Genomic DNA, 21632 nt, shown 5'->3' on the forward strand with positions numbered 1-21632 from the left:
GCGGGTCGATGCGATGTACAGATTTGCGGAAAAGACCATGAGTTTATGAAAGTTGGTGTGATTCTGAAGCAGCAAGTTTCGGTGTGCGATATTACCTGAAGGTGACAATAGCCTCCCGCCGAAATGATTTTCATAATGAAGAAGGCATCCGAGTGTCTTGTAAAATGTTGTTACGTCTCACTACGACGCAACACGCCGGTCGAATACTCTGTTCCTACACTTTCTGTGGGCAGCGTGCCTCAACGCGCAGCACAATATCGCGCTCCGGAAACACGTTGATGAGAGGAACCTTCACTTTCATAGTAATTTGTGTTTGGCCACAGACGCTGAATTTGTACTTTCTTACGAGCTTCGACAATACAGCCTTGAGTTCAAGCAGAGCGAGACGCTTTCCGATGCATTCACGTGGCCCAAAGCCGAACGCCACGCCGGACGCAGCGAGGCGCTCCCCTTCGAGCCGCTCGCTGAATCTGTCAGGATTGAAGTGGTAAGGGTCAGCCCACAAATCGGGATCGTGCAGAACATTCCACGTCGGCAAGATGACGTGCGAACCTTTTGGGATGATGAGACCACTTGCCAGCGGAGTGTCCTCAGGGCACACGCGTGACGTTACCAGCACCAAAGGTGGGTAAAGGCGCAAACATTCTCTGATGACCGCGTCGAGTCGCTTCAGTGCCTGCAGATCTTCGTAGCTAAGGACGTCTTTATCAGGGAAGGCGGACATGAGCTCGTCGTGAAGCCAACGCTGTTCTTCAGGGTGTCTGGCCAACTCGTACAGCGCAAATGCTAATGTGCTGGCCGTTGTCTCGTAACCAGCAACGAGAAAGACAAAGCAGTTGGACACAATGTGTGTATCCTTGATGAAGCTGGTCTTTAAGCTTGGAACGCTGGATGCTGATGTAACCGTTCCATTTTGAACCCTGTTCGTACTAGAGGCGTTCTTCTGGGCCTCAACCATTAGCTGAACAATATCCGCTATGGCAGACGTTCCGCTCTTGCGCGCCTGGAGGACTTGGTGCAGATTGTCTTGCATGCGCGTGAAGAGCCTCCCATAGCTGAGCAGCGGAAATATGTATGACATAATAGTTCCGAGTGACGGCACAAGAATGCAGACGTCATTGATCAGGTTCCCCGAATTCCACAGTATCTTCTTGATCGTGCTGATGACGGGATCATCCGGATTTTTCTGGCAGTCCGACTGTGCGAAAAACGAGAAAAGAACCTTTAGGGCTTCGAAATTAAGCCATATTAGGACAAACACATATTATATATGTTGCCTGCAACGAAATTCAGCATTGTTCGTTTTCTGCCATGATATAAAAATCACGTAGAAAACAGGAACGGAATGCGATACTTTTCGTCCTTAGCCTATATCGCCCGTAATAGCAGTACATGTGCGTAACCCTCCCTGCCTTTTCCACTTGCGAGAATACACAGCCAAATCGAAGCATCATTCTTCCTCGCAAGCTTTCGCCGACAGCCAACGGCGGCTGCCACCTCATCGCGCTTGGGCGAAAGATTACGGTGAGGCCAAAGGGTGAACTTTACCAGGAGGTTCAATATAATTGCTATTGTAATAAAAAAAACTTAGCCATCACCAGCGCGCTAAACGAAACGAGATAAGAAGTGCAGGTTGCACTTTATTACATTTTAAAATGATGGTAAATCAGTTCTGACTATACAAATGGTTGAGCTCCTTTGAGAATGCCCAAGTAATCAACTAGACATGTTAAAAATGAAGGTGGTACTCCTCCTAACTCATTCACGTTTACACCATTTCGTGTACGTAAGCCTCGTGGCAGTGAAACAAAATTCACAAATTTTAACTCAGAACCGTAACCTATCAACTGACCTCGATGAAAGTTTTGCATTTAACGTTCCTTACATTCGAAGACGTGTTTCACGTACTTCTAGGAACTGACACATCGCATGAAGCATTTTCTGACGCGTGAAGCTTACGTGTGCAAGCTCCAAGTTCTTCGGTTATGAATAGTATTCTTGAGGCGTATGTATAGTACTGCGACGTCTTTAAGGTGCCCATAGCAATATCTCTTTTCTTGAATCTCAGCAAGCCAGCATACATCAAATCATAGTTTAAGAAACGTAATGTGTTTTTCATTCATAATTAAATAGTAAACTTTCTTATTCACCGAAAAGGAAAGCTTTCGTCTTCCGTACAATTGTGATGTGCATGCTAAAAACGCTTACTTGTAGAAAATAAAAAAGAACTATATACATATATGTATATGAGTTGTTCAACCAAATACCTGCTGGCCGTACGATTGAATAAACCGCTGTTTGGTTGGATATGCTCATGTGATTCCACAAATATTGTGTAAAAGATGCAGTAAACGCGAAGTGAAAATGACATGTGGGGTGCAACGAGAGACTTCTGACAGCTTTGCGTTCCAGGCGTCCGAGTGGTCATTATTTTGTCGTGGCTGGTAATCTACCAGGTGCCAGGCCGTCAAGAGGTCGGAGGCGACGTCCAAGGAATTAGAAAAGGGTTTATTTACTCATTTACATTCGTGAGAGATTGCAAGTACTAGCACGAGTACTAGTGCGAGCAAGAGTAAGAGCACACATACGAGTTAGAGGACACGTACGTGTTGTAGCACACCCTGAAAGCAGTCACTCCCACTTTTTATGCGTTTCTTTCTTCCGTTTCTTTCGTCGGGGAAATCACTGTTCTTCTCAGTCAACCACAAACGCTCAACCGTTTGAAAAATCCCGGCCATGACGTCGCATCGTCCCACTGGGAGCCGCTTCCAACCTTGCATATACGCCCCCGCATAAGAAGCAACGACCTGGCAAGCGGGGAATACGATGTTCAATTTGTTCCCCCAGAATTACTTGATGTTCTCCCCTTTGATCAATTAGTAACGGTTTCCACACCCGTTTCTCTAACCTCGACCGCCGTTACTATTGCGTAGCGTGGCGTTGTAGGTGGCCTGCAGGCGTTTGGTAGACGATGGCGACCAGGCAAGGACAAGACGATTTCTAGTGCTAAACTTGCACTGTTTATTCAATGGTTGGTGAAGGATATGAAGAAGAGAATGAATGAATTAAAAAGTACATTGCGGGGCCCCTTAAATAGGCCCACTAATATCGTAGGCACGATCTTGGTCAAGTCAACATCACGTGATATGCACTGAATCCCTTCCGTGCGTGGCGGCTTCTGCCACTTTCCTAGGCGACGTTGCACTTGCTTGCCTTCGCTGGCGGCAAACCGGGGGTCGGGAATTGTAGGCGGGTGATCCTTCCTTCTAGGCGACCTTGCCCGGGCTTGCCTCCTCTGATGGCAGCCCGCGGGTCCGGGATTGTAGGCGGCTGATCCCTTCTCTCTTGTGACGTTGCACGTACGTGCCTCCTCTAGCGGCAACCCACGGAGTCTGGTCGAGGATGGGCGGCTGATCCTTTCTTCTAGGCGACGTTCGTTCGTGGAAAGGGCCCCCCATAGAGCCAGACAGTTCGCGGAAAGGGTCTCTCCTAGAGTCGCACACAGAAAGGGGCCTGTGATCACGGCGCGGCGCCATGACAACCATGGCAAATTAGGAATCCATCCTCCATTTCGGTTGAGCAGGGTCTTTAGAGCATCCATTTTACTCGGGATTTTACACGCCAACCGTAACAGCACCTCCGGTGGGGCAGGAAGAGCCCCAAGCGTATGGGCCAGCAGCCACTGAGCGAGGGATTGGCGTTTCAGCAGCCGAATATCCCTCCGGAGTGACAAACCCTTGATTCGTGGATGGTAGATTCCTGGGAGTCGCTCATCAGTCCTCGTGACGTTCTTATGTGCCTTTTGTCCCGGGTCCGGTCTGGTGAAACTGGACTTGCAAACCAGACTCGCAACTTTTCGTCTCCTGTTAGGGCAAGCAATCACTCCAGAACAGTGCCGGACCCACAGCCAAAAAATAAGCGAGTACAAGGCCACCCTCCCCCAAGACACAGCAGGCTTTACAAAAAGAAAGAAAACCCGCTACTGCTAGCGCCTTGTCTGTCGGGCATGTTCCTCTTTTAGTCCGCGTCTTCATAGCGCTCTTTCCTTCAAGTATGCTTTTCCATTCCTTTCGAGCGTCCTTCTCGCTAAACACCAAAACAGTCATTTCTTGAAAACATCGAGACGTGGTTCAGCTAACAATGAACAACAGCTTCCCGATAAAAAAACGTATAAAAAATGAAATACAAACGTAAAAATGCCAGGGAAACCAGAGGGAGCATGAGGCTTCCGCTACTCTAGGGGTACCGACTCAGATATCGAATATTGAAGGTGTACTGTTGAAGAGCCAAGCCCGAGCGCAAAAGACGGCCGTTTTTGCAGACATGGACTGCACCCATGTGAGGGCACAGTGGTCAGTCTCCATGGTGAACCTTGAACCAGCGATATAGCAAGCTAGCTTCCGTACTGCCCATACCACGCAGGCGCATTCCTTTTCTGGTGCACTGTATGCTTCCTCACGAACTGAAAGCTTTCTACTTGCGTACAGCACAGGGTGATCATTTTCGTCATCTCTCTTTTGACAAAGCACCACCCCCATCCGATCGCTGGCATCACACTGAAGAATGAATGGCTCAGAGTTGTTGGGCGCGTTCAACACTGGCTGACTCGTTAGTGCTTTCTTTAGCATACTAAAAGCCGTTTGTTTTGCGTCATCCCATTTTACCGCTTGCAGTTCTCTTAGCAAGTTCTGTTAAAGAACTTGCTATTTCGGAATAACGTGGGATATATTTTTCGTAATAACCTGCCAAGCCATGGAATGACCTGATGTCCCGCTTGGCGCGTGGCTGCGGGAAGTTGTCTGTTGAGGTCAGTTTAACCTCGTAAGGCCGACGATGGCCTAGCCCTATTACATGACCTAGATAAGCTACCATCGCGCACCATAATTGGCATTTGCGAGCCTTGACAGTTAAGTTGGCCTCTCGTAGACGACACAACACGGTTCGCAAGTGTTGCATATGGTCCGCCCATCATGAAGAAAAGATTGCTATGTCATCGAGATAAGGAAGTGGAAATTCCTCCATTCCCTGTAGCACCTGGTCCGTAATACTAGAAGCATAATAGGGAGCATTCTTCAATCCAAAGTTCAGGACTTCCTGCGTAAATCTTCTCATCGGGGAAATAAACGCCGCAAGCCTGCTTGCCCTCTCGTTCAACGGAACCTGCCATTACCCTGTGACTAAATCGAGCGTGAAGAAGAAATTAGCACTGCTTACACTCTCAAGCCTTTCGTCGATATGCGGCATTGGGTAGGTCTGGTCCTTCGTGATTATGTTGAGCCTGTGCTAGTCGATACACGGTCGCGGCTCCTTTTCTGGGACCTCAACCAATATAAAGGCGAGGTATAATCACTGCCCCCTGGCTCGATTAGAGCTAGCTCTAACGTCTTGTTTATTTCAGAGGCCATGACTTGACGTTCACGAGGTGAAACGCGATAAGCTTTTGAACGAACTGGGCCCCACGAGGTTAACCCGGTATCGTGAACTATCCTAAAAAAATAATTATGATGTTTTACGTGCCAAAAACAATTTCTGATTATGAGGCACGTATTGGAGGACTCCGCAAATTTCGACCACCTGGGGTTCTTTAATGTGCATCTAAATCTAAGCCGGACAGGCCGCCATTGGAATCTGAACCTGGCAACGGTTAACGCTAGAACGCTATCTAGTGAGGCGAGTCTAGCAGTGCTATTGGAGGAATACGAGAATGGTAAATAGGATATAAAAGGCTCAGTGAAGTTAGGAGGACGAAAGAAGCATATGCAGTCCTGAAAAGCGGGCAGGTCCTATGCTACAGGGGCTTAGCGGAGAGATGAGAAATAGGAGTCGGATTCCTGATTAATAAGGATATAGCTGGTAACATACAGGAAATCTATAGATTAACGAGAGGGTGGCACGTGTTCTTGTGAAACCTAATAAGAGGTACAAATTGAAAGTCGTACAGGTCTACGCCCCTACATCCCGTCATGATGACCAAGAAGTCAATAGCTTCTATGAGGACCTGGAATCGGCGATGGGTAAACCCGAAACAAATTACACTATACTAATGGGCCACTTCAATGCCAGGGTAGGGAAGAAGCAGACAGGAGAGAAGTCAGTAGGGGAATGTCGCATAGGAACAAGTAATAGCAGGGGAGATATATTAGTAGAGCTTGAAAAACATAATAATATGCGGGTAATTAATACCTTCTTCCGCAAGCGGGATAGCCGAAAGTGCACGTGGAGGAGCCCGAATGGCGAGACTACACATGAAATAGACCCTATACTCTGCGCAAACCCTGGCATCATAAAATATGTGTACGTCCACGGCAATGTGCGCTGCAGTGACTATAAGATAGTAAGAACTCGAATTAGCCTAGACTTGAGGAGGGAACGGAAGAAACTAGAACATAAGAAGACGATCAGTGAGTTAGCGGTAAGAGGGAAAATATTGAAATTTCGGATCAAGCTACAAAACAGGTATTCGGCTTTCACTCAGGAAGAGGATCCCAGTGCTGAACCAATGAACGACAATCTTATGGGCATCAATAAGGAATGTGCAATAGGAGTCGGTGGTAACTCCGTTAGACAGGACGCCAGTAAGCTATCACAGGAGGCGAAAGATCTGATCAAGAAACGCCAATGTGTGAAAGCCTCTAACCCTACAGATAGAATAGAACTGGCAGAACTTTCGAAGTTAATCAACAAGCGTAAGACAGCTAACATAAGGAAGTATAATATGGATAGAATTGAACATGCTCTCAGGAACGGAGGAAGCCTAAAAGCAGTGAAGAAGAAACTAGGAATAGGAAAGAATCAGACAAATTGTGTTAAATCAGACAAATTAGTGTTAAGAGACAAAGTCGGCAATATCGTTGCTAATATGGATGAGATCGTTCAAGTGGATGAGGAGTTCTATAGAGATTTATACAGTTTATACAGTACTAGTGGCACCCACGACGATAATGGAAGAGCGAATAGTCTAGAGGAATTTGAAATCCACTAGTAACGCAGGGAGAAGTAAAGAAAGCCTTGAGAGCTATGCAAAGGGTGAAGGCAGCTGGGGAGGATCAAGTAACAGCATATTTCTCGAAGGATGCTGTGCAGATTGTTCTAGAAAAACTGGCCACCCTGTACACGCAATGGCTCATGTCTTCGAGCGTAGCGGAATCTTGGAGGAACGCTAACATAATCTTAACCCATAAGAAAGGGGACGCCAATGACTTGAACAATTCTCGACCAATCAGCTTACTGTCGTGTTGCCTACAAAGTATTTACTAAGGTAATTGCAAATAGAATCAGGAACACGTTAGACTTCCATCCACCAAAGGATCAGGCAGGATTCCGTAAAGGCTACTCAACAATAGACTATATTCACACTATCAATCAGGTGATAGTGAAATGTGCGGAATATAACCAACCCTTATATATAGCTTTCATTGATTACGAGAAAGCGTTTGGTTCGGTCGAAACCTCAACAGTCATGGAGGCATTACGGAATCAGGGTGTAGACAAGCCGTATGTAAACATACTGAAAGGCATCTATAGCGGCTCCACAGGCACCGTATTCCTCCATAAAGAAAACAAGAAAATCCCAGTAAAGAAAGACGTCAGGCAGGGAGATACGACCTCTCGAATGCTATTCACAGCGTGTGTACAGGAGGTATTCAGAGACCTGGATTGGAAATAATTTGGGATAAGAGTTAATGGAGAATACCTTAGTAACTTGCGATTCGCTGATGATATTGTCTTGCTTAGTAACTCAGGGGAACAACTGCAATGTATGATCGCTGACCTGGAGAGGCAAAGCAGAAGGGTGGGTCTAAACATAATTCTGCAGAAAAATAAAGTAATATTTAACATTCTTGGAAGAGAACTGCAGTTTACGATAGGTAGCGAGGCACTGGAAGTGGTAAGGGAATTCATCTCCTTAGGACAGGTAGTGACTGCGGATCCGGATTATGAGGCTGAAATAATAAGAAGAATAAGAATGGGCTGCGGTGCGTTTGGCAGGCATTCTCATATCATGAACGGGAGGTTGCCATAATCTCTCACGAGAAAAGTGTACAACACCTGTGTCTTACCAGTACTGACGTACGGGGCAGAAATTTGGAGGCTTACGAAAAGGGTTCTACTTAAATTGAGGTAGACGCAACGAGCCATGGAAAGAAGAATGATAGGTGTAACGTTAAGTAATAAGAAAACAGCAGATTGGGTGAGGGAAGAAACGCGAGTTAAGGACATCTTAGTTGAAATCAAGAAAAAGAAATGGGCGTGGGCAGGTCATGTAATGAGGAGGGAGGATAACCGATGGTCATTAAGGGTTACGGAATGGATTCCAAGGGAAGGGAAGCGTAGCAGGGGGCGGCAGAAAGTTAGGTGGGTGGATGATATTAAGAAGTTTGCAGGGACAACATGGCCACAGTTAGTACATGACCAGGGTAGTTGGAGAAGTATGGGAGAGGCGCCTGCCATGCAGTGGGTGTAACCCGGCTGATTATGGTGATGATGATGAAATCTAAGTACACGGGTCCTTTCGCATTTCGCCCCCATCGAAATGCGGCCGCCTTGGCCGGGATTCCATCCCGCGACCTCGTATTCAGCAGCCCAACGCCCTATTCACTGAGAAACCACGGCGGGTTGAACGATCGTAGTGGTCTAGCGTGATGTGTCCTAAAATCTGTCTTTAATTCAAGCACGAGTTCCCTCAGTTTGGCCCTTTGAATGGGATTCAACTCCGCCTGCTCTAACAGCTTGTCAATGGTCTCGTAAATGTCTTTTTCCCCCACGACTGATGTCAACTCCTAAATGTCGACATACATCTCCTCATCTCTCTGTTTGCTTAAGGGACTTGTTCCCAATGGCCTCCCTCTGCCGGTAGGGTTTGAGTAGATTGCTGTGGTACAGTTGTGGTATCCTTCGTTTTCCCGGTACCGTGATTACGTAGTTTGTTATTGACAATTTCTGAATTATGTCAACCGGTCCTTCCCATTGAACCTGCAGTTTGTTTTTCAATCAGGGTTTCAGAATCATTAGCTTTTTCCCAACTTCAAAACGTCGCGTTCAAGCCGTTCTCTCATAGTAACGCTTAGCATTGCTTTTTGCCTTGCGCATTTCCTGTCCTGCTAATTCTTGAGATGTGTGCAGTTCGTCTAACAGCTCTAGCACGTATGCCACAACTGAATGATCGTCCGCCTTCCCAGGCTTTTCGAACAATGCGAAGAGGGGACCGAACGTAGCGACAATGCACGAGCTCTGAAGGCGAAAACCCTGTTGACTCGTGCGGTGCAGTTCGAAGCACTAACATAGCTGCAGGCAAGCAAACCTCACAATCGGCTTTGTGCTCATAACGAAGGGCTCGCAAAAGCCGTTTCATGACTAAGCGGACGTTTTCTACCGCGTTTGACTGCGGGTGGTACACTGAGCTATGAAAGATTTGAATACCGAATGTTTCCAGAAACGTCGAGGTCCGTGCGCTCGAAAAGACGGATCCTTGATCAGACTGGATTCCTGCAGGAAACCCTACTCGCGCGGCGGGAGACACAAACGCGTTGACGGTCTCCACCGAGCTTATTTCTTTGAAGGGCACTGCCTTTGGTAATTTTGCTGCGGGGCATAGTAATGTGAGAATATGCAGCTAGCCAGACTGCATTGCAGGAAGTGGCCCCACTGTGTCTATTATGAGCCGGCGAAATGGCTCCGTGATAGTGGGAACAAGTTTCATTGACGCTTTTTCCTAATCTCCGGGCTTGCCTCTGCGTTGAAATGTGCCGCAGGTTCTTACAAATGCTTCCCAAAGGGAGCCAGCCACTACAATTCCGGCAGTAAGCGGAGCTCTCTTTTCGGAATGCGCAGATGCCCTGTCCAAAACCCGCATGGACCAGGTGCAGGAGCTGCTGACGATAGGGACGCGGCACCACGAGTTGGTCGAATTGCACTCCCTTTCGACTAGCGTGCTTTCTATAGAGAACGCCTGCCCCCTTGAGGAATTTTACGTTCCGTTGGGCTTACCTTCTTTCGCGTCTGGCGTTAGGTTACGCCAGGGTAAAATCTTTTTCGTGTTCAGGAATCAATGTGGCAGGGCTTACATTCAATAACATCGTTCTGCATTCTACCTCTAGAGACATTTAGGGATCCGGTGCTTTCCTGGACCTCCTTACTAGCTAGTGCACTTTCCGCGATATCACCTATAGAGCTGTCCTGTTTGGTACTGGTTGACGGATCCTCCGTCAAACCTGTTTCCTCCACCATTGGACATTCCTACACTGCCTTGGCCGCGAACTCCCTTGGCTTGGAACGAGCTAGGGCTTGCAGTATTCCCTCACTAAAGCCGATTCCCCTGCGTCACAGCAAATCCTCAGATTTGATAGAAAACAAATATGGATACTGTGGCGGGAGATGTGCCGAGACGGTGGTGTCAGTGTCCAGTTCTCCAAAAGGGTCTTCGATACGAATCTTTGCCACAGGGAGACAAAGACTTGAAGCCTCTATGGCTTGCCTTAACCAAGCACGTTTTCCAGTGAACGGGTCTTCTTCCACGTACAACGGATGCACCACGTCCATTGTGGCTGCCGAGTCGCTAAGCACCCGACACGGTTTGCCGTTTGCCACAATGTCTCCAATGTACGGTTCTAGCGATTTCAGATTTTACTCGTTACATGGTAATGACATTAACACTAGTTTGGGATTTTTTCACTCCACGGAGATATGCCCCGTTTGCTTGCAAACGTAGAAAACTACTGGTTTCTTTGCCTCGAAAGCTTTCTCTTTTGCCTCGGGTGACTCCTCCCTTCCCTTGCTGTTCTCGTCACTAACTTTCACCAAATCTGACCTTGGATTTGTACTGACTCGACTTTGGTTATCACTCTGGCTTACCGTGACTGTATTTATTCACCTTCCTTTTACAGCTTCGTTGCCTTCGAACGGATGGCGAGTTATGTACTCCTCAGCGAGATCGGCCATTCTCGTGATAGCGTCCACGTCTGGCCTATCCTGAACCCAATACTTGACGTCATTTGACAGCTGGTGGTAGAACTGTTCTAATGCAACACACTGCATTATAGTTTTGGCGTCACCGACTGCACCCTCTTCTCTGAGCCATTTTTTCAGGTTTACCACCATGGTGTATGCGAAATGTGCGTATGATCCACTTTTGATCGTCTGGACCTCCCTGAATTTTCACCTGAGTGCTACTGCTGATAATCTATACTTTTTAGGCAGATTCGCGTTTACTTTATCGAAGCCCTCTGCTTGCTCTTCCCCCATGCGGGCAATGATATCAGCTACGTCACGTGGCAGCAACATAAGCAAGCGTTACGGCCACATGTTTCTCGCGAATTTTGCTTTCTCACACGTGCACTCAAACTGCACCAAAAAGGTCTATGTCCCCTCCTACAGCGTTGGGTGCCATCAAGTCTGCCATTCTGCGATCGCTTTGTTGTGCCTCTAGCAGTCTTTCAGTATTTTGAGCCTAAGAAAACTCAATCTGTAGGCGCCTCGTTTCGAGTGCGTGGCGTGCAACACACTCTTTTTCTTCTAGATGCTTACGCTCTTTCTTTTCTTCTAGGCGCTAACGCTCTTCCTCCTTATCCGCAATGCTCCCTAGGCATTTCTTTAATTCATCGTCGTCTGCCCCGATCACTTCGATCGCCTCAATGATCTCCTGCTTTCTCTTTGTTTCGGCAATTTGCTGGCCCACCTCTCTGGCCAAGCCAAATAATTCCAGTTTCTTTAATGCCTTCAAGTTCATGGCTGCCCTTAGTGCTGCTAACTTTTCACTCTATAACAACATCGACGTACTCAAAACTTCCATCAACGGTTAAAGAAAAATCACTGCTCTGTGCTTCCCCCAAAAAAAACGTAAGGCCATGTGATATCTTAGTGAAGAAAAGCCGTGCAATCACCATATGCAGCCATGAATCCTGTCACCTTCCTTCCTAACGTTGTCACTAGGACGAAGAGGCGATCATCTCTTAGATGTCATCCAAAGTTGAGGTCTTCGGGGTACCGTATCCCATTGCTCTCAACCAGTTGTTGCGACGCCTGTTTCTCGAAACTCGACCGGTGTTACTATTGGGTAGCGTGGCGTGGTAGGCGGGCTGCAGGCGTCTGGTAGACCATGGCGACCAGGCAAGGACGCGACGATTTCTGGTGCAAAACTTGCACTGTTTATTCAATGGTTGGTGAAGGATATGAAGAAGAGAATGAGTGAAATAAAAAGTACATTGTGGGGCCCCTTAAATAGGCACACGAAAATCGTAGGCGGGATCCTGCTCAAGTCAACGTCTCGTGACATGCACTGAGTCCCTTCGGTGCTTGGCGGCTGGTCCAACTTTCCTAGGCGATGTTGCACTGGCTTACCTCCGCTAGCGACAACCCGCGTGTCGGGCATCGTAGGCGGCTGACCCTTTCTTATAGGCGACGTTGCCCGGCATTGCCTCTGCCAGTGGCAACCCGCGTGTCGTGATCGTAGGCGCCTGATCCCTTTTCTAAGGTGACGTTGCACGTACTTGACTCCTCAGGCGGCAACCCACGGAGTCTAGTCTAGGATGGGCTGCTGATTCTTTCTTCTAGGTGACGTTGGTTCTCGGAAAGGGCCTCCCCATGAGTCGTAGAGTTTACAGAAAGGGTCTCTCCTAGAGTCTCACACACGAAGGAGCCTGTCATCACTGCGGGGCGCCTGCCAGACCGGCAACCACTCGAGACAACCGTGGCCAAATATGAATCCATCCTCCGTTTCGGTTGAGCGGGGTCTTTCGAACATCCTTTTTTCTCTGGGTGTTACACGCTAACCGTAGCATAACCCCTTCGTGACGATCCGTTTGCCTGGGTCAGAATTCGTTAGAGTGGCAGTGATTCTCCACGAAGGACGGTGGTTCTGCTGTCTCGACGAGAGCGCCTTTGTTGACGTGGCACCAGCTATGACGGGACAACGCTCGTCCAGGCGCGCGCTTGTTTCGCACGTCAGCTTTGGTTACGCTGATTTGGTATGGTGCTTAAACGTAGCCATAACAATATCTTGGGGTGGGGAGATCCCAACGCATAAGCGACAGAAGCCACTGGGCGAGGGATCGGCGTTACAGCAGCGGAATTTCCCTCCATTGTGTCGAACCCCTTGTTAGTAGCATGTGAATTCACTGGGGTCGTTCAGCAGGCCTCGTGGTGCTCTTGTGCCTTTTCTCCCTCTGCCGGACTGGCCAAGCTGCACTTGCAAACGGGCCTTGCAACCTTTTCGTCGGCTAATTAATAAGCAATCACTCCTGAAAAGTGCTAGATCCTCAACCACAAAACAAGCGAGCACAAGGCCGCCCTCCACCGAGACACACCAGGCTGTACAAAAAAACGCGCTACTGCTTTCGTATCTCATTTGCGCGTCCTCCTTCCTAAAACACTAAAATACCCATTTCCTAACAATCAGCTACAACCATACGATAATAAAAAACGTATAAAGGAAACGCCAAAATAAAAATGACAAGCAAGCCAGAAGAGGCATGAGGCTTTCGATACACTAGGGGCGAGGACTCAGAACATCTGCATTCCCATTGAGTTTACCTTTCTTAAAGCAAATGTGAAAATTGTACTGCCGACGGACCATGTTCCAGCGCAGGAGATGATCGTCTTTGGGCCGCATCAATTGCAGCCACGTAAAAACACAGCGGTATGTCTCGATGGTGAACCTGGAACCAGCGAAGTAACAGGCTAACTTCTGTACCACCCAAACAACGCAGGCACATTCCATTTCAGAAGCATTGTAGTAGTCCTCGCGAGAAGTGAACTTCGACTGGCGTAGAGTACAGGGTGGTCCTCGACGTTATCTCGCTTTTGACAAAGCGTCACACCCGTTCCACGATCAGTCGCGTCGCACTGAAGAATCGACGACTTGAAATCATCGGGTGCGATTAACACTGGTTGACTCGTCTGAGCCCTCTTTAGTGTACGGCAAGCCCTTTCCATGGCCTTGTCCCACTGTATAATTGTGGCTCTGTTCTTCTCAGCGCATCCGTCAGAGCGCTTGCGGCATCGATGTAACGCGGAAGAGATCTCTGGTAATATCCTGCTACGCCAAGAAATGACCGGATATCCCGTTTTGTGCGAGGTTGGGGAAAACTCTCGATCGCAGCTAGTCTGACCTCGGAAAGTCGGCAGTGGCCTTGATCAATCACATGAATCGAGTAAGCCACATCGGCACGCCCCAATTGGCATTTCGTCGATTTGGCAGCTGAGTTAGCCTCGCGCAGTCGGGTGAGTACGACTGGCAGATGCGTCAGATGCTCTGTCCACGATGCGGAAAAGATCGCAATATAATCGAGATACGGAAGCGCAAAATATTCGATACCGTGGAACAGCCGGCCCTTAACGCTGGAAAAACAATTTTTCAATCCAAAGCTCAGGACGTTTGGCCGAAACGTTCCCAACACAGAAATAAATGTGGCATACCTACTCGCCTGGTCTCCCAACAAAACCTCCCAATAACCCCTGACTAAATCTAGAACAGAGGTAACTTTGGCGCTTCTCACTTTGGCAAATCTTTCTTCGATATGAGGTACAGGATAGGTTTGATCCTTCGTGATCAGGTTGAGCCTCCGGAAATCACTAGAAGGCAGCCATTCCTTTCCGGGGACCTGCACTAAGATCAGAGGTGAAGTATAATCACTCGCCCCGTTCGATTACGCCTAGCTGCATCATCTTTGTTATTTCCGCAGCCATAACCTCCCGCTGATGTGGTGAATTGCGATAGAACTTCAAATGCACGTGCTCTGATGAGGTTTATTCTATACAGACAGCAGCGACCGTAAGTCACGACTTTTCCGAAAAACAACCCCTAATGTCATACACGAGATTCTGTAGCTCCGTCTTATGATGGACGCCAATTCGGCTTGCTCACGTGGTCATCTATGGTTTCGCCTACAACTGCTTCCGTTGCTGGTGTTAACTCGAGAAAGTCAAGCGGCATTTCTTCTTGCAGGTTAAGGGACATGCTTATGAGGGCCTCCCTCTGTCGATACGGTTGAGTAAATTGCTATGGTATACCCCTATACCCCGATATCTGAGCAATGTCTCTTGTCAAAATTTTTTTCATTCGTTTGCGGTACCTCTCCTCCTGCGATTTCTGTTTCCTCTCCTCGACGATCTTGAGATTTTCTAACAGCCCCAGTTCTCGTCCGCCTGAAGAATAGGGGTTTCTCCTGAAGAAGCGAACTGCGGGCTGCATCCCAAGCCACTGGTGTAGGAGCGATTGTGATGCCTTACAGCTGCTTCTAATGAGCATTTCCAGCCACCAGGGAAACTATCGTACATCCTGATGTATTGTTTCACATCTCGTATAGCAGGGTCCGCAAGCCCATTCGCTGTGGGATGGTACGGCGCACAGAATTGCATTGATATATTGTGGTCTCGAGCCCATCTTGCTAGCTTTTCACTCGTGAACGCTGGACCGTTGCCACATACAATCGTTCTGGTTGTCCTAAACATATCCCGTTCGAGAAGGGCGATGACACTATTCGCACCTTCTTTTCCTGCCCTTGTCGCGACCATCCTGGTGCATTCATCTATGGGCAGAAGAAAAGCTTGCGTTTTTCGGACTCCTTCTCGTTTCTTATTTAGCTCGGCGAAATCCAGGTGTATAACTTCAAAAGGCACGTTCGAGTGGCAAGGTATTATCATGGCGTCCGTAGGCTGCTTATATTTCACTTTGTTGACTTGACAAATGTGGCATGAACGAACGTATCGATTGTCGTCTTCTTTCATGTGAGGCCACGCAAATCTCTTGACTCGCTTGTTGCAGGTGCGCCGAAATCCGTCGTGTCCTCCTGATTCTGGGCTATCGTGGTACAAATAAAGCACCCTGGAAACCAGCGTTGGCGGGACTTGATAGCGACCTTCCATAAAAATAAATTGTTCAGTGCCTTCCCACAATTTAATTTCATTGATTTGTTCCGATTGTTCGTTGTTGGCCTGTATCATCAGTCTTGACGATGCATCTGCAGCAGTCAAAAGAGTTCAGGTCTGCGGGAGATGGTGAAATCGAACTGCTGCAAATAGTTCACCCATCTGGCGATACGCCCCTTAGGTTGGGTCATATTCAAGAGATGAGTGGGGGCCTGGTGATCGGTGAACAAAGTAAACTTCGCACCTTCTAGGTACGTACGGAAGTACTGAATTGCTTTAAGGAGTACAAGAGGTTCCTTTTCAGTAGTGGTGTAGTTGACTTCAGGTGGCTTGAGTGTGTAGCTCTAGTAACCTACTACGTGTCGCTTTCCTAGGCCGGGTGCTTCTGGACATTTCTGGTACAAGACTGCACCTGTCTCATAGTGTGAGGCGTCGGTATTCAGCTAAAAGGGTAAAGTGAAATCTGGTATGCGTAGAATTGGGTCAGCAGAAATTCTGTGCACCAGATCACGGTAGACTCTCTCACATTCCTCATCCCACTCAAATGGAACTTCTTTCTGCATTAGGCGCGTGAGGCATCTTGTTCTGATGGCAAAGTCTTTTATGAAGGTTCTGAAATGTCCTGCTAATCTCGAAAACACACGCAATGAGTGGACGTCATATGGTTTTACCAGTTGGGATATCCTCTCGACGGACTCTTGTTTCGTGCTTTTGGTAGTCCCATCAAAGACTCTTCCAAGAAACACAACTTTTCTTTGAAAGAACTCACATTTCTTAAAATTGACCTTGAGGTGGTGCCAAGCTCAAGGCATTTAATACCTGCGACAGGTGTTCCTGATGCTCCGCCTCTGCTTTGGAGAAGACGAATATATCGTCTATGTACACGTTACAAAAGACACCTAGGAGAGGCTTCAGGACTTCGTTCATAATCTTCTGGAATCATGCTGGTGAGTTTTTCCAGCCGAAAGGAAGCCAGTTATACACGTACAGGTCGAAGGGCGGGATAAAAGCAGTCTTCATTTTTGTTTCTTTGGTTAGCGGGAACTGCCAGAAAGCTTTGCACAAGTCAATACGTGAAAAACGTCGGCAACCACCTGTCTTATCTATAATCGTGTCTACCTTCGGCATGAGAAATGGTATAAGTTCTGTCTGTCGGTTGAGAATCCTATAATCTGTGCACAGTCGGAAAGTTCCATCTTCTTTCGGCGCAATATTTATGGGAGAGGCGAAGGGTGACACCGAAGGCCGGATTATATTGGCGTCTAGCATCTCCGATTCCTTCTTCAACCATATCTTGCACCCTCTTGACATGTTATAAGGTGATTTTCGGATGACGGTCTTGTCGGTCAGTTCGAAAGACACCTTGTGTGAAGTCGTCGCTGGTGGATAGCTTCCTATGCATACCAGTTCAGGATAGGTCGTTGCAATATCCTCCGCGCACTTGACAACTCGCAGGTTATCTTTTCTGTCCGGCTGTGTCTCTTGCCTTGATAGTCCTTCCACTAAAACCGCATCGTCCCAGTATACGTTGATTTTTAGTTTCTTTATATCTGGTCTGGATAGCACAAAGTCATACGTCACCCCCTCAATCACCAGTACTTCACTCTCTATTTCATGACCTTGGAACTCGATGTTTACTGAGGCCCATTGAATATGCATTGTCACTTTTCCATCGTAGCCTTGCACCCGTAGTACTCTTCCACTATGCAGGTGACTTGCATCTACCAGCTTGGCATTTATTATAGACACAGCAGCACCGCTGTCAACCAAAGCCATCATATGTCTGTTTCCCACTTTGACAGGGATGTGAACTAGGCTAGAGCAAGTTAAATAAACAGTCTCAGTTGTGGTCATCGGGTCGGACTGATCACCCTTGTTTATCAGTTTTTTGTCGTCGGAGCCTCTTCAGCGTCCGAAACTAGGGGGACAGGGTCGCTGTCGACGTTATTCACCCGACCTCAGGGAGAGCGCCAATCCAAGTTCTCCGTGCCGCCTGCAAGGCGGCGCGGTTCTCGCTGATTACGGCTTGACCAATCCGCGCCGGACTGTGTGAAGTGACTGCTTGAGCTAGCGCTTATATTTTCTTCTGAAGTAAATGGTATGTCTTGAAGGCACTCCAGGAGCCCGTCCATAGTTTTAGGTGACCGTATTTGCACTTGCTTCAGGACTTGCGCGTGCAGTCCGTGCATTATTAGTGCTACTACGGCAGAAGGAGGAAGCATAGGCTCGGCCAGCTTTAAAAGGCGGCGTTTGTCAAAGAAATACTCGACGAGGGAGCCTTGCTTGAATTTGAAATTAAGCGCGGCGTCCCACCTTTGCACTGGGTTGCTTCGGAATGTCGTCAAGAATTTTTCTTTCCACTGATTCCAAGAGTTGCCAGCCTCTTCAATAATGTGCAAATCATACCACTTCCGTGCAACACTGCTTAAGTAACTACGCTAGTTAGTAATCTTGTCCTCATTAGAGTGCCAATTGTTCTTCCCAGCGGCATATTCATAGAATTCAAGCCAACCATCTGGACTTGAAGACATGCCGTCGAACGCATCGGGTTATACAAATTTTGTCACCGGCTTCTCAGCGTTTAAAGAGCTTATAAGCGATGTCGCCAGCTGTTTTTGTTGCGAAATCTGTTCTTGTTGTAGCCGAAGAGCTTTTAAAGCGAGGCTCACCTCTTCCGTCGACGACTGTGATCCTGAGTCCTTTCGACGCATCGGTTGAAGAACTAATTCGTCGAAGATCGCCAGACGCAAGTTCACTTTCACAGCACCCTTCCGACGTAGTTCATCATTGTCCATGGAGGCCTTCTCTAAAACCAGGTTCACGAGTTCTGCCGAGTTGAGTTCGCGAGGTAGTTCCACCGCTGGTTCATCTTCAGCTTGGTATCTCGAAAAGATGATCTTCTCTGCGGAGGTCTCCTCAAGGAAAAATGTCACCCACATGTCAGAGTCCGCTGTCGGCTGCGCCAAATAATGTAGGTGAGCCCTTCTCGTACCTGAAACTGTTACCATGTAGTTCCTATCAGATAATTTCTGAACAATGACGGCCTGTCCTTCCCACTGTACTTGCAACTTGTTTTTCGGTGACCAACGTACTGTGATTACCTGAACCCCTACCTCAAATCGTTGCGTCCGAGCCGTTCTGTCGCAGTAAAGCTTGACAGTGCCCTGGACACAGCGCATTTCTCGTCCTGCCAACTTGTGCTTCGTGTGCATCTGATATACTGAATCTAGCACGTATTCAACAACAGATGGATCGTCAGCCCGACCCTCCCGGGCTTCCTGAATAATCCGGGGCGGTGACCACAGGGAGCGAACATAGACTAGCTCCGCCACTGAAAAGCTCGTCGACTCATGTGGGGCGGTTCAAATGGCGAGCATAGCTGCTGGGAATCAGAGTTCTCCATCTGTTTCGCGCTTATAAGATATGGCTCGCAACAGACGTTTTTATGACCGATGGTAGTTTTTCTACGGTGTTGGACTGGGGATGGCCTACAGAACAATGGATAAGTTTGATACCGCATTTTTCCAGAAATGTCGAGGTTACGGCGCTCGTGAAGACGGTTTCTTGGCCCTACTGAATTTCCGCTGGGAAACCGACTCGTACAAAGATGGACAAAAGCGCGTTCATGATCTCGACCGAGCTTAGCTCTTTTAAGGGTGCTGCTTGAGGGAACTTGGTGCAAAGTACAGCACTGTGGCCATGTGACGGTAGCCGTACTGAGTGGCGGGTAGAGATCCGACCATATCTATTACGAATCTGCAAAAGGGCTCCGTAATTATTGGAAGAAGAGTCATGGGGCTTTAGCTTTGCACTCAGGGTTGTCAATACGTTGGAACGTATCGCAGTTTTTTACGAATGCTTCCATTTTCCTAAAGCACCCGGAGCAGTAGAATTCCCGCAAGAAATGGTTCTTAGTTTTTGGAATGACAATGTGACCCGACCAAAGGTTCTTGCGGACCAAGTGCTGCAGATCTTCAAAAAACGTTGTGGCACTAGTTGATCAAACTACCATCCCTTTTCTCTCGCGGTACCTTAAATAGAGAACGCCTGCCCTGTTTTGCATCATTACGTTTTTCTTAGCGGTCCTCGCCTTACCGTTGGGATTAAGGTTCCAAAGAGAGGGGTCGCATTCTTGCTCAATAACCGAAGTGCAAGTTCTTACGTTTAACAGATTTTGCCTGCATTCCGTTTCCAGAAATACTACAGATTCCCTGTTCTCTATGAAAACTGCCGGCTCTTCCTGAACCAGTGCAGTAGCCTGTTTCTGCCGACGTGCCTTCAACGACCTCGGTTTCACTGGTAACTTTACTAGCGATCTTTGAGGTTTCCTTGTTTAAAGCTGTCTCCTCCTTTGCTGAGGTTGCACATGCTATCTTTGCCGTCAGTTGTCGTGCCTTAGCTCTGGTTAAACCTTCCAGTATTCCTTCGCCGAAAATAACTCCCCTGCCCCGCAACAATTCATCGAACTTGTTTGAAAACAAATGTGAATATTGCGGAGGAAGGTGCGCTGACATGACGGCTTCTCTATTATATGTTCAGAAAGGACCCTCAGCGCGGACTCTCGCTACCGGTAGACAAAGACTGTTAGCCTTTGCTACTTGCTTTATCCAAGCGCATTCTACGGTAAACTGACTCCCCGTATGAGAGATAAATGACGTCCATCGTGGCGACCGAGTCCCTGAGTACGCGACAAGGTTTGCTTTTCACTACAGGATCCCGAATGTATGGTTCGAACAATCTCATATTGTCATCGGCACTGCACACTAACAAAACGACTACTTTTGGTTTTCTGCACCCGACGGCAATGTGATGATGAAGCAACATTTACTAGGCTCGACATAAATCGGTGGTGCCGCAGGCACCAGATGGGATGGTTCTCTAGTTACGGGACCCATATGTTTCCAGCAGCTCCTGGCCCCTGTCCGTCAGTGCGAGCTGAATCGGTAGGGCGGGGCTCGATAACAAGGTCTCCCATCGCTCAATGGGTTGGGGATTGGGGGTGTTGGTGGGAAGGGGAGGAGGGGGGTCTTGAGTTCTGTGCACCCTTCCAAGACGTGCGGCAGGGTGCCCTTTTCTTTTCTGCAAAAAGGACGGAGCATATCGTATTCCGCAGGGTACATGCGACGGCAATATGTCCTCTCTCTTGGCAGTTAACGCACGCCACTGGCTTTCTAGCTTCGAAAGCCTTCTTTTTTTGCTGAACCTTTAGTTCTGGTGGCTTTTCCTTTCCCTTGTACGTCAGAAACTTGACAAACGCTACTGCTTGTCGAATTTGCATCAAGTGTCCGTCCTGGGCCGCTCTTTCGGGCACTCGGCGCGTACGTATTCCTCAGAAAGTTGTGCCACCATTGCAACTGTCTCTACGCCTGACCTGTCTTCACCCTATAGGTTATGTTTTCAGCCAGTAGCTGAAAGAATCGTTCCGGCCCAAAGCACTCTACCACTTTGCCGTGGTCACCAGAAGCTCGGCGTCTTTTAGCTGCTCCCTCGTGTTGGCCATGAACGAGTACGCGAACTCAGAATAGGGGTTAATTTAGGCCTTTTAGGCTTGCCTGAACATTGTTCAGAATGCTTCTGCCTGTAACCTGTACTTCTTCAGAAGACTAGACTTTACTTTGTTATAGTCCCCTGAATCTTCTTTTTAAATGCGGGTTATTACGTCTGCAACCTCATATGGCAGCAACGTCCGCAGTTACCACTGCCACGTGTCTCGTACAAATCCAGCCCTCTGACATGTACGCTCAAAGTTCACCACGAAGAGGCCAACA

The 21632-nt window shown here is 48.0% G+C and overlaps 1 protein-coding gene across 1 annotated transcript in view; it reads right to left on the reverse strand.

The window, feature by feature from the left end:
- Positions 1–214: 214 nt before the first annotated feature.
- LOC142566790 (cytochrome P450 3A43-like) overlaps positions 215–21632 on the reverse strand; it is a 29118-nt gene continuing 7700 nt past the window's right edge. Inside the window, exon 3 of the mRNA XM_075677677.1 lies at positions 215–1198. Coding sequence (XP_075533792.1) covers positions 215–1198 — 984 coding nt within the window. The remainder of the gene's footprint in view (positions 1199–21632) is intronic.

Source organism: Dermacentor variabilis, unplaced genomic scaffold (assembly GCF_050947875.1).
Source record: "Dermacentor variabilis isolate Ectoservices unplaced genomic scaffold, ASM5094787v1 scaffold_13, whole genome shotgun sequence".
NCBI classification, from domain to species: domain Eukaryota; kingdom Metazoa; phylum Arthropoda; class Arachnida; order Ixodida; family Ixodidae; genus Dermacentor; species Dermacentor variabilis.